General features: G+C 27.2%; 1 protein-coding gene across 1 annotated transcript; it reads left to right on the top strand.

Moving 5' to 3' along the window:
- The first annotated feature begins 3,841 nt into the window (after positions 1–3,841).
- Positions 3,842–13,791, top strand: LOC113371231 (THO complex subunit 5 homolog). The gene is made up of 12 exons (XM_026611868.1): positions 3,842–3,974; positions 4,047–4,185; positions 4,452–4,465; positions 6,416–6,703; positions 6,809–6,994; positions 9,810–9,942; positions 10,014–10,141; positions 10,209–10,435; positions 12,429–12,736; positions 12,797–12,988; positions 13,118–13,236; positions 13,555–13,791. The coding sequence occupies exons 1-12, from the start codon at positions 3,876–3,878 to the stop codon at positions 13,789–13,791; spliced, it is 2,070 nt and encodes a 689-aa protein (XP_026467653.1). The 5' UTR covers positions 3,842–3,875.
- The last annotated feature ends 611 nt before the right edge of the window (positions 13,792–14,402 follow it).

Below are 14,402 nucleotides of genomic sequence, written 5' to 3' on the forward strand. Positions count from 1 at the left end.
CTTTCAAACTAATTACAAAAAGTAATCTTGTTGATGGATTTTATTAAATGATCGATTTTTTCGTTCAAGATAATATCGTTAATAATTAATCTGAATAAAACATGCATTGACCAAGATATGAGGAAATATATGAACCTCAATTATGGTGTAATTATATGACTACAACAGTTATTACAAGAAAATTCGAAAATGGTATGAAGGCCAAAAGTAGTTTTTAAATGCCAGTATTGAAACTTGTAATAAGTAGATAGACTGAATAAAATGTTTAATAAAAACTTTGTTTTCAAGAGTAACAATAATATTGACATTTATAAAGCTTTATTACCGCTATATGTTTTTTCGCAACTTCTGGGCATGTGTCCATGTTGGCCTGTAAAAAGTCATGTTTCGGCAAAATTCTTAAAAGTTTTAAATTTTTCTTACCAAGTATTTATTATATTGTCTATTGCGTATTGCTTTTATATAATAGGCGCTTTTGAGAAACCTGTTTCTAATGAATTTTCACAAAAAATAATAACTATGATTTCCTTTTGGTTAATACCCTTTGGTATCATTTGTTATATAATTTCTACTATAGGCAGGGAACACCACGCGCGTTTAATTTTGCAAAAAATATCGCAAATGGATGCAAAGTTTTTAAAATTTGGTATTCAAAATGATCATCAAATTTTGTTTTACTTATCTTGGATCAGTTTACCCATCATTATTGCTGGAACGTTGTATACTTTTTTCATGTATCGATATAAATTTAAAGTATTGGATGTATTTTTAAGAAGTATTTCGGTCTCATTCAGATTGACGGCTGAAGCACAATTTATATTACTAATGAGCGTATGTTATAAAAATTATAGAAATATAAATAAATTACTCAGGAGAATGGATTTAGTAAAAACATCAATATTTGAGAAGGACTTCACGCGCATTTCCAGGAGAAGTGAAAATATTGATGAGGATTTGAAAGCTTTAGCTAGAATTCATCACGATATTTTCAGAATAATTAAAATTATAAATGCATACTATTCGTTCGATATTATGATGATTTTTATTTTAAATTTCACTTTGCTGATAGCTTTGCTATATAATATGATCCTCATAAAGGGATTTCATACTCCATCGATTGCAACTGTTGGATCATTAATTAGACTGTCTATGGAAACCTTTTCCATGGTTGGAATTGTATATTGTACTCAAAAGGAGGTATTTATTATCATTTTTTTACTGATATTTAAAAATCATGAATATCATTTTATATTATAATTATTATTTACAAAAAAATATAAATTATACTTATAAGTTGATTTACAGGCAGAAAAGACAGGAACAATACTCCATAGTGCTCGTTTTTCCAAACACCATTCTAATTTGATACAAGAAACTGTAAGTTCATAAAATATATGAGACCTGATTATTTATTTAATATTAAATATGTATATTTTTCAATAGATACAGCATATTTCAATGCAAGTCTTAAGCACTAAAGTTTGTATAACAGGTTGCGGCATTTTTACCTTATCTCCAGAAATAATTACAACGGTACAAAACTTTTTTTTTAACTAATACTAATTTAATCAATAATTACTAAATAATATTTATAACTATTATTTTATAAACAAACAGATGCTGGGGACAGCCACTACATATTTGATCATTCTTATCCAATTTAAAAATGCTTCAGATAATTGTGCAGGCCACATACATTGAAAAATAAAGAAATCAAATATCTGAAATAAATTCATATATCACAGAATATAGTTGTAACTTTTTTTTTAATATTTTTTTTATAAAATTTAAGAATAAATGAATTCAATTCGTATGTAATATTATTTATTAATCTACTGAATTACTGCTGAACTGCTGCTAATACTATATACTACTAATGAAAATATAAATACAGAAAAAACTGCTCACATACGGCAACGGACATAAAAAAATAAGTTAAAATCATTAATTTTTTTTTTTGCATACTTTTATTGTCAATCAAAATTTAAAATCATTAATGCCTAAAAATTCTTCACAAATCCCAAAAATGTATAAATATGCTGAAAGTTTTAGAACCTTTAAATATAACACCCACTTGTAATTATCTATTATCAATGGAAAAGGGACGCTTTTAGTTTAGAAAATTTAAATTGAAATTAATATTAATAATAAAGCCATCACAAAAATTAAACAAATATAAGTTCTAACTTATTAATAAAAATTTAAACTTGCTAAGAATTTTAAAATTATAATGACATGTTATTAAACATTTTAAAATATTATGTAAGCAATCGATTTGTAAAAATTGTTGTTTTTTATCTATGCGTGTGAACGTGGGAAATGTTTGCTCTATGAGGTATTGAATTCTGATCTTAATTCTTCAATTAAAATTTGAAACTAGTTGAAGGTATTAAGGCAAGCTGCATGAACTTCCCGAAATGTGTGAGATTTGATTTAATCAATCGAATTTGGAATTTAGATATTTAGATAAAATTTTCAACTGCTTATTTCAAAAATAAAGTATGAGTAAAGTTATCGCATTTAATTAAATCTAAACATTGCGATTTCGAGTAGAATTTTATCAAACACATTTAAATTAACTGTAATTATATTAATTATATTGTACAGACACGTGCTTGTATGCCCTAAAATTGTAGCTTATTATTCCAAATTTCAATGAATTTACAATGTTTGACTCATCACATCACAAAAGCAACTTTTGACACAAATTTTGACTATTATATTTTCTCAAACTTTGATGAATTTCTAACATTAAACTATTTATCGTAGGGCCGTAACATTTTAGTATGTTTAATAAGACCATGATATCTATTGCTCAAAAAGGCTTATGAAAATCGGCAATTTTTTTTTTCAAAAGTTAATTTTAAGAAAACGGCCCGGTAAATTTTTACCTAAAACTAATCAGTATCATTCCCAACCATAATATCTTTCGAACAGTTTTTGATTTTTTGAAATCGATTCAGAATTGAGAGATAAAACGTGGACAAAAAAAATCACTTTTCTGCTATTTACAAAGAAACGGCTCAGCCGATCGTCGCACAAAACTGAGAAAAGATAATCCACATCGAAATACATCGATTGGCTTTTAAATTTTTGAAATCGGTTCAGACGTTTTAACGTCGATGAAGGTTCTAATTTTTAACGACTTCTCTTTGTTATAAAATTATTTCAGGATTTTGTTATTTTGTAATAAAAGTTTACTTCCTGAAATTGTGTTCTTTTATCTTATTTTTAATCCAAATTTATTTTTTATCTAGAAAGTAAAAAACGATTCTTTAATTAAATCCTACCTACGTCCGGCTCATGTCCGGAATATTTCGCGCGGGATATCCTGCAGAAGTCCCACGGGTGCGACACGTTAACAAGTTTCGAATAATATCAGGATAAGCCGGATATCCGTATGTAGCACGGACAATGAATGTCCGCATGTAGATGTCCTGCGGATATTTATCAGGACGTCTTGTGGTGTCCGGGCGCACACATAGTTTTTCCAAATTTGGTCTCATTCGATTCAGAATGGCTTGAAACGTCGAGAAAACATAAAATTACCGAATAGGATTTTTTTTTATGAAAACATAAATTTTTCCTTCGGAAGTTAATAAAGTTGAATTGAATATTAAAATTATGAAAACTTAACTTTTGCGTCAAAAATGTTTAAACACATTATTGCTTATTTATCTATGCTGAGAGCACCAAACGGCATAAAGCGCTCCATAGCGTGTGAAACTTTCGCTAACTCTCTGAACGAAAATCAAGAGAGAGGAACGTCTATAATACTGTCGTATTTTATTCTGTGTTCATGTTTGCTTGTCACAAAACTGAAAAGGTTTTGGTGCTAAAATATAAAAGTTAACAATTGTACGCAAATTGTCAAAATGGTTAAAGACTCTGAAACTGTGATAAAAAAACGAAGGAAAAGCAGTACAACTACTACGGTAGCAGATAAAACAATATCTAGTGAAGAATTGTATAATGTAAACAATTTATTAATTCTAACCTTACATATCAATACAGCAATAATTATTTGCATATTTTTATTCTTTTAGCGGGTAATTAACTATGAGGAAGAAGAAGCGAAGCTTAGATCACCTGAAAGTGATGCTAAATTGTTCTATAAGACATGCAATGAATTACGAGCAATTTTTGCAGAAATCTTGGAGTTGAAATCTAAAAACAGATGCCGATGTATGTAACACAATTAGATTTTAAGTCAGCGGTTTCCAACCTTTTCTTCCTTGCGCCCCCCTTTCGAATGAAAAAATATGGCGCCCCCCTCCCCTTCTTATTTTTCTAACAATTTTATTTAAATATACTTAATATAACTGAAATTATGTCAAATAATACACAGTATTATAAAAATATACATACAAAGTACAAACATAACTATTTATTATACAAATTTTCTGTTTCACATAAATAAGATCTTACAAATGATAATAAAATTTCTAAAGCATTATTTGCCAAAGTAGGAAAATCGTCCTTTACTGGTAACCAAACTTGACAATATATTTTCGTCCTAAAATATCTGCTTCAATGTGCTATCACTAGATAAATCAATTACCATTTTCTGCTCTGCTGTTGAATGACCAAAATCATCATGTTTCTCAATGACAAATGGATTTCTAATCAATCCATTCGTATTTGGACGTAATTAGATAAAGTAATGCGAAAATTGGTTTCGTAGACTAGTCATATGACTGATATAATAATAAGATCTTTACTTACTTCTATTTCATCAGTAGCACAAGTAATTTTAAAAGTGGGAAACATGTTAAAGTTATAAAGTTATTTGATATTAAAGCCGTAATCTTGTCTTTCTGAACAAAAGCACGAATTTGAGATCCTTGCATCGATTTAATTAAATCGCTAAGTCTTTAAAAAATATCAACTAAATACGCAAATTTTACGAGAAACTTTGTGTCCTGAAACAAGAATGCTCCGTCTCTTTTGTTATCAGCAAGAAATATAGCAATTTCTTTTTTGAGTTCAAACACTCTTAGAAGTACTTTAAGTATTTTGCTGATTTGTTTTGACACTTACTCAGCATTTAAAAAAATATTTTTGAAACAGCTTTGCGCCCCCCCTGGAAACGGGGGGGGCGCGCCCCACTGGTTGCAAATCACTGTTTTAAGTACATAAGCCTAAACATTTTATATCTGATACAAATGATTATATTTCAACTGAACTAAAGTTTCAGTCGAAGTATTTGTTAAATATGTAAACTAGTGCCTAGTGCGGGATGATTTGTATGAGTCAAAAAATGTCGCATAGACACATATGATTTTCGGATACTAGGGATCAAAATAAGATACTTTGTTGAAGAAACCATACCTCTAGAATGAATTCGGATGTTCCATGCATTAACCCAAAGATAAGAGTTAAAATTTGAAATCTTTGGGTCAATGCATGGGATATCAGAATTCATTTTAGAGGTATCGTCTCTTCAGCAATTTGATCCCTAGAATTCGAAAATCATATGTGCCTAAATGACCCTAGTGTTTTAGTAGAAAATAAATTGGTATGTATAATCTACTAAAACATAATTTTTTAAATCCCAGAATTTAGTCCTAACAAACGGTGATTCCTAGTTGAAATGTAAACATATTTATTAAATTCAAAAATTTAATTTTATTAGCTTCTTTTACTGAAGCTTTAGTCAATTTAAGCTCCATCGATGAATAACTTAAAAAATTATGAAAATGGCAAATGTAGCTTAATGTTCAAGATTGATGAAAACACAGCAATTCAATAGCCGTCTTTGGTTTCACTATTTTACACCCCTTATCTCTACTAATTATGCATAAACTTCATACAATTAATTGTTTTTAAAGTTATTTAATCCTGGTCAATTGCATAAAATATTTATTCTCAATAAAATTGAACAGTAACTAATTTCAGGCAAAAACTGCATTTTGTTTGAATTATTCAAGCAATTTTTTATAAAAAAAATCTATCTTCAATGTCAACACCAATTAAATTTTAATATTTAAAATGTTATCTATCATTATATAATAATAAACTGTATATTGAATAATGTATAATTTTGAAGTATTTTTGTATCCTTAAAATTATTTTTAACTTCTCAAAGGAAATTTTGCTTTCTCGATGTTTCAAGTCATTCTGAATCAATTGAGATTCATTATTGATTATTTTTTGGTGAAAGTGAAAATTTTATTTTTGAAATAAACAGAATAGCTGAATTCCTCATTTCTTATTGATTAATTTGATTATTTATATGTATTGAGAAGTTAATGCAACTTGCCTTCTATATGCTATATGCTACTTACAACTAGTTTCATTCAAGATATCAAAAGCACGCAAGTTCTAAACTTATAGTCATTAAAAAATTACAATTTCTAATATGTAAACTTATTTTATTAAAAATAAATTATTTTAATGATAATTTATTTCCAAGGTCTCAAAAGAAATAGCTGACAAACGAATACAAGCATCTATGCTGTTTCTTGTACTCAAGAAACTAAATCGTATGGAAAAATATCGCACTAAAGCTGGTCGTGATTTATTACATAAAGAAAAACAAAATGTAGACAGTACCCAACTGCAATTACAAAATTTATTTTATGAATCTGATCACTTAAATAAAGAAGTAACAAAATGTCTTCAATTCAAATCAAAAGATGAAGAAATTGATTTAATTTCTCCAGAAGAATTTTTCAAAAGTGCTCCAGAAAATATACTTAAGGTAAATTGGTATGAAATTGATGTAAAACTATAAATATTAGTATGATATTATAGTGATAATTTTTTATTAATTCAACATTTTCATTGTATGGCATTATATTCAAAGGATGTCTCAATTGAAGATCCTCATAAGCTTCAATTGGCCAGATTAGAATATGAACTTATGCAAAGAAAAGAGCTAGCAAGGATGTGCAAGGAATTGCAGGATAAAAAGGAAGTGATTGCAGCAGAAATTGTTGCTAAAAGAACCCAATTAAATTCGTTAAGTCCTCAGCTCAAGACTATGTTAGAGGTATGCATTGTAGTTATATATATATATATATATATATATATATATATATATATATACAGAGCCGGTCCTGGGGTCCTTAGCGCCCGCATGCAACTTTTTTTCTAGCGCCCCCACCCCTATTGATTTTAACAGTTTATCATTAAAATTATATTAAAATACACATATTTTTTAAAAATTAATTTTTAATCATTCTGGATTTAGTACACGAAAAATTAGAAATAATCTAGAAGGGTATAAAATATATTGATTTTAAATTTATTTATTATTATTGATATCAATAAATAAAACAATCCCTTCATAATTTCACATTTTAGTAATATTCAATATGTAGTAAATTGGTTAAGGATGTAAGTTCGACTACCATAGCAAAAGAATTAATATTTTTGTTAGATTAAAGTTGTAGAATTTAAGAAATGCATTTCCGAAATAGTATTTATTATTTTGATATAAAGATCTTGATATCAAAATAATAAATACTATTTCTGAAATGCATTTCTTAAATTTTATGACTTTAATTTAACAAATATATTAAGTGAAATAAATAATTAATTTTTAATTATTCTGAATTTAGTGCACAAAAAATTTAGATATAATGTAAAAACGTATAAAATATATTGATTTTAAATTTATTTAGAAAATCGAGGCGATTCGGGGGTTGATTATAATCAAATATTTTGAAATTTTCAATGATTTTTAACGTATATGCAATATCAATATTTAGAAAAAAATAGCATTTTTTTCAAACATAACACCCGTATTTCATGTTGGATTTTTTAAATTTTAATTTAATTGAATTTTTCATCATTTACAATATCCAAAATTGCGTCGTAAACTTCTCCTTATTGATATCGTAAGAGCCGTCATATTCAGAGCTTGTTGTTTTAAAGTTAAATTTTTAACGTATTTTAGAAGTATTGTTCAAAAATCAGTATAAAAATGCAAAGAAATTACACATTTCTTGAACAATATTGAAAAAAAACTTATTATATTTGATATGTATCATTTCTGTAAAGTTAATAATTATTAAATTTAGAGAACGGACGCCACTAGTTTCAAAGTAAATTTTGCTTCCATTTTTCATATTTGTTCCACCCATGTCTTCAACATTCAAAGTTCAACAGATGCGAAACATTTGCAACAAAAGCAAAAGTTACAATTCAATTTCTCGGAATAAACAAGTCATTCTCTAAGCACTGACTCCCCATTTTTTATAATTTGTTTATATTTTTTAACAAGTTCCGATTCAACTAAATCAGCTCGCTTTGATTCAACAGTAACTTCAAACAAAGAAAAAATTGAATAAGTAGATTAAGCAATAAACACAGCTGTTTATTACAGAATTTTTCAGTTTGCAGAATTATTAATCGGTTAATTGTTTCTACTGATATCACATTGCAAAGTAAATATACTTTTGGTGTCTCCGTATCCCTAGTTAAGTTAAATTATTTATTATAATTTATTAAGTATTCTAGATTTTATATAAATAATTCTAGATTTTATATTAAAAAATATAAGTATTATATTATAAATTTAATTTCCGAAACTCGTTTTGGCGCCCCCTAAGGCGCGCACCCGCATTTTTTGCAGGCATCGCATGCAAGGCAGGACCGGCCCTGTATATATATATATATATATGTATATATATATATATATATATATATATATTTCCAACATTGAACACAATGAATACTTCAATTTATTCTTAAAATTCAAAGTATTTAAATTAATTTTTAATATTATTAAAAAATTTATTTTATTATGATACGCCATTATTATTAATATGGAATTATTTTGCAGCATTTTTCTATATTTTTTCTTTTTAATTCATACAATGTTTTATGACTTTGGCATTAAATATGAAAACTATCTTAATTATTGTCCTAATTTGCATTAGATGTGCACACAATATTAAGATGATTATAATGGAATAGTCAAAATATTGAAAGAAGTATTTTAAAATAGTACTTGTTTATATTATTAATCTGGAAAGTAATATGTGATTAGCAAATTTTCTCATACACATTACACTATATTGAAATGTCTTTGGTTTTTAAATTTTTTGATTATTAAATATAAATTTATTAATTATTAATTTAATTATTGTTTTCTCCTGTCCCTTCATGATATTGTGGAAATGAATTACAGATGTTTCATTGAAAAGCTCCCATTCTCAAATGGTTGCACTTTTTTAGGGTGATTTTTATCCAAAAGATTTTGGAGCTTAGAAGCTGCTTATAAATTATTGTAAGGCTCTTAGCTGGTGTTATACCCTTTATCAACTATTTCTGTTCAAGCACATTCTCATATTTTTTAATAATTTTATGCTTTAAGTCAGGAAACATGGCCCTTTTCTTTGAACACATATTATATATTTGGTTATAAAAGTATATAATACATATTTTGAAAATGTTAAAAAGTCGTATTCGACATATACAATTTTGCAATCATAATCCTGGTTAATCATTTATTACACTATTAATATTAATATATAATTGTAATGACTAACTATAGAATTATATTTTACTATCATAAAAATACTATATATCGCAAAAATCTTTCTATGGTAGGAAAATCTTAGTTACATCTGACGAAATTTTTTGTATTTTTATTTTATCATGAACATTTTTCAAAAAAAATGTTAGCTTCTTTTAGTATGTCAAAGCAATGCTCCTTTGGTGACTAGTATCTCGAAACACTTATGTCAGATCACTCGTAAGACGGGGTACCGCTGTATTCCTAATGTTATTTATATAGCAAAATAATACTTTTTGTTTTCTTTATACCTTATTGATGATTAAAATTATGTTATAAATAGGCAACTAAACCTTTACAAGAAGCTCTTGGCCTTCCAATCGATAAAGAAAAGCAAATGCAAGCTAGAGCAAAATTATTACCTGAACCATTGTATTTACTTTATGTTAACGTATATGCCTATAACCAAGTTTGTGGTGAGTTAGTTTTTCTTTCTACTTCATGTACATTATTTCCCCTGTTATTTTCTTGTTTTTTATATTTTTAGATAAACTAATTAGTTTATCAATTAACGGAGACGATGATGATGCAAGACAGTATATAGAAAGCCATGATATATGTGGAAATGATTTAGAACTTGAATCGGAATCCGAGATTGACAATGAAAACACTGAGGTTTTTAAAAATCAATATAACATAACTTCAGAGTTTTTTTTACATATTAATTACTTTGTTTATTTAGGAAAAACAAACAAAAAAACGTCATCACAGAAAAATTACGAAAGGAGATTTGTTAGAACAAAAAAGAAAAGAATTACTCAAACCTCATCCATTATCAGTTGTTATGGTCATATCAACTAAAGATGATTTCAAAATGTCGTTAACATTCAGTTATTTGAAAATGCTTCACATTGTTACTGTGAGTTGTGAAGTAAAATGTAGTGAAAACTCAGATTTTTTCACTTCCAGGTGAGTTGCTATCATAAATTGGGAATGAATAAATGTTCTCCTTTTTGGGGACAACGTAAGTCTAGCATATAACTCGGCTCTTTGTGTACACAATGACTCAGTTCGTATTTTATTTATTTCATCAACTTTCTTCTATCAATAAATTAATTATGACGCATTCTTTTCATTTTACAATAATTTTTGAAATATTTACTTTGTTTAATTTAGTATATTTATATTATAATGTTTATTAATATATATCATGCTTGTGCATGCAGCCCGTCATGCAGTTTTAGAAATTAAATGCTACCCATGAGTTGAAAAGGCTTACTTGTTCTTGAAATAAATCTATGCAGTAATAAGATAGTCTTTGCAAAATTTACTATTAGTTATTTTCTCTGTATTATTTGTCCTTTTTTGTTACATATTACTTCTTTTTTTTAAATACGGTAAAATAGACGAGCAATTTGTAAAGCAAAATTTTCTTCAAAAAAAGACAGTGAAAGTGAAATGATTAAAAAAAAACTGTCGCCATTCTAAGTAATTGTAACAATAGTGGAATCAACCCGCTCTGAATTTTGGAAATTGCTTTCAACTTTAGCATCCCACAGAAACATTTTTTAGATATTGCAAAATGTATGCTCGTCCACCAATTTATATAAAACAAATTGGATAACTTATACAGTAATACGATGTTTACAACGTATGTGCGTTTTTGTTGCCTATTCAAAAGGGTTAAATTAACAATATTAAAAGAAATATGTCTTCCTGTATAATTGATGACTTATACATTTGAACAAATAATGAAAAGCTGAAATTTACTTTTATAAAATACATTTGAGTAAAATAACTTATAACTAGGGAATGCAATACCGGTATACCGAATTACCGGTAAACCGCACGATTTTTCGGCGGTATTTTTACCGGTATTTATTCCAAAAATACCGGTATTTTCGGTAATTTTACATAAGCGCTATTTGATACATAATACCCTAAAGTTTAAATTCCTCGGAACAAATTTATCTTTAAATTCCATAATTGCATAAACAGCTATATTTTCAAGTGATTCTATAAGATAAACAAATGTCAAATATTATCTCAACTCGTCATTAAACTGAATATTTATTGCTTACCAAAGGGCTTCATATCGTGTTACAATAAATAGAATTGGACTGATATATAATGATGTCTTTTCATCATCTTTTGTAAAAATGTAACGATTTTTTAAGTGATATTTGCGCCAAAATATTTTATATATACAGATTACCCCCTGCCTAATCTTTATTTTTTTCTAATTTTATACATAATAATTATGATAATTACTAAATATTTTTGCTTCTTATTACAATTATAAAATATTATTTTTCGAAAACATTTCGAAGTTTGAAAATATTATAGAAGCATCACATTGTTTTAAATAAAAATACTCAACAATTATAGTAACTTATTATTTATCTCGACAAAGAATCCGATCTTAAATTAGTGTAGAAACATTATTTATTTAAAATATTGGAGATTATGCTAATTTATCACATCGGATACAGACAATATAGTTTAATCTGTAAATAATATAATATATTTTATGAGTTTTTGGCCTTTTTACTCATAAGTTTGTTTTTGGTGAAAAGTACTCAATAGTGATAATGAATTAATTAAATTGCATATACTTTTGTTAAATTATTATTTAAGAAAATAAACTTATTGTTTTATTTTATTGTTTAGTTGAATATAGTTGTAGTTGTATATACTTTTTTTTATATTTGTACTAGAAACTTTCAATTTAGTTTACGTTTGTTTAAGATAATAAAAATACCGGTAATTTACCGGTATTCCGGTTTTAAAATGAAAAATTACCGAAATACCGGTATTGAAATTTTCCATCGGTATTGCATTCCTCACTTATAACAATAAAATATTATAAAACAACCTAAAAATATGATTCTTTTTGAATAAATCCATAAAATATGTCTCAAATTTTTCACCTTAATATATATTATTTTTATTTTTGGAATAGTGACCTCATCGCGCCAATGAGTATACTGAACTGTCTCTATAAAAATGATAATGGAGAGACTAGTCCGAATTTGACAAATTCTTATAAACTTCAAAAGTTGGGCTTGGGTGATCTGATACCATTACTTGGTGATTTAGGAAGGCCATATATTTGGGCACAAAAACTATGCGGAATGGATTTCCTTCTTGTAGATTTACAAAAGGAAACTAAATATGACATTTCTCATTCAGTTGTACAAAGTGTTGTGAAAACTTTACGAAGTCGTCTGAGTGCGAGAATTGATCTTTGTAAACAGATTCAAAAATTAGGTAAATAAATAATATAAATTATTTATAAGTGAATAGAAATTACATATTAGTATTTTATAGAATCAGGCGTACTGTATGAAGTTCCTGATGCTGATGTATTTATTTCGTCTAAATATACTTGTTCACTTTCTCAATGGTTAAGAATTTCTTGGCCTGAATATTGTGGTTCACAGTCAACAAAGTTACATATCCAGGAACAAAATGTTTCTGAAACAGATATTTTTTATAGAGCATTGATCACAAAGGGTTCAGGTATAATTTAGATTATATTTAACTTTGCATTTCAAACATACATTTAATGAATGAATTATAGATCTACATTTTTTTATGGTATGCTGAGCAAAGATATTTAATAATTTATGTTGATATGAAATTTTACAGCAAAATTGGAGTGCTTTGTAGCTGTAAGTGTAGACTATCCGAAAATCACACCGATTTTCTCATTAACTGTTACCTGTAATGGCGATATCATGGATAATACAAATTATGATACAATAAGAGTAAGCATGTTATGAAATATTAGTCAATTAAAATTTATCCATGGGGCATTGCCATAATTCATTAGTTTTGAAATTATTATTGTATTTTGTCTTCGTAATTGCATTTATGCCACATATTTGTCTTATAAGTTTTGAAAACTGAAAGAATGATATAGTGTGAGAAAAATCATATTTATATATAGATGCAATAATAGTAGTAGAAGTTTTGTAGGTTTTATACATCATCGCCTTTATGAAAAAAGACCTTAACAGTACATTCACATGTTATAAAGCACAATAAATCTATTTATGATAATTAATTAAGAAATTTTATTACAGGATATGGAAAGAGCAATAAATTGTGACTGTGAAAAACAAGTAGCCTCTCACAACAGCAGATACATTCTTACTTTACAATTGATAAGAGTGTTATCTTGTTTTGATATATTTTTAGAAAATCATACTTTATTTGAACAGAATAAAGGCAAATCACCCAACACATTTGTTAGAGGAAGAAATAGATTACAGGCTTATAAATTTGAACCAGCAGTCAATGGAATGTTTAGTCATTTTTAACTAATAAGATTTCAAAATAAATACTAATTTCTATTTTGACTGTTTTATTTAAAATTTTCAAAATATTTTACAATATATGTGGAAATTCTATTTCAAATGTAACTGAAAAGCATTTCGAAATTGCAATCAATTTTACATCAAGAATAAAGAAGTTGCTTTTAATAGTTTCTAAATAGGTTTAACTAACTTTTTATTTGATACCCATAGCCTCCATTGAAAATATAATATGCTCAAAATTGTAACTCAAAACACGTTGAAAATTCAGCAATTCTGAATTGATTCCACACAATTTGTGGGGCAATATTTTGCCACAACTGAGCTCATAACAGCGTTGCCATTGCAATGCTATATTATGCTTGTTTCTTGGTAGTGAAAACTGTGAAAATGTCTATTTATTTGCTGTACAATCAGGCGTATTTTACATATAAACAAGGAAGGAAGAATGTTGTGACAGAATCTTCGAAGATACTGTTTTCATAACATTCTTCCTTGCTTGTTTGGCATACTTGTTTCTTATGGTATGTATCAATATCGTTCGTGGTAGACAAGCCGGCAGCTGGATGCGGAACACATTATGCGGAAATCTATACAATAACGCATTTTTACCTGAG

Source organism: Ctenocephalides felis, unplaced genomic scaffold (genome assembly GCF_003426905.1).
Source record: "Ctenocephalides felis isolate EL2017-DRISC unplaced genomic scaffold, ASM342690v1 CF-g0.4_SCAFFOLD_01492, whole genome shotgun sequence".
In the NCBI taxonomy this organism is placed as follows: domain Eukaryota; kingdom Metazoa; phylum Arthropoda; class Insecta; order Siphonaptera; family Pulicidae; genus Ctenocephalides; species Ctenocephalides felis.

Coding starts and splice junctions, on each gene's coding strand:
- LOC113371231 (XM_026611868.1), top strand. CDS start 3,876: ATGGTTAAAGACTCTGAAACTGTGATAAAAAAACGAAGGAAAAGCAGT. Junction 10,436..12,428: donor TCAGATTTTTTCACTTCCAG/GTGAGTTGCTAT, acceptor TTTTTGGAATAG/TGACCTCATCGCGCCAATGA. Junction 12,737..12,796: donor TAAACAGATTCAAAAATTAG/GTAAATAAATAA, acceptor AGTATTTTATAG/AATCAGGCGTACTGTATGAA.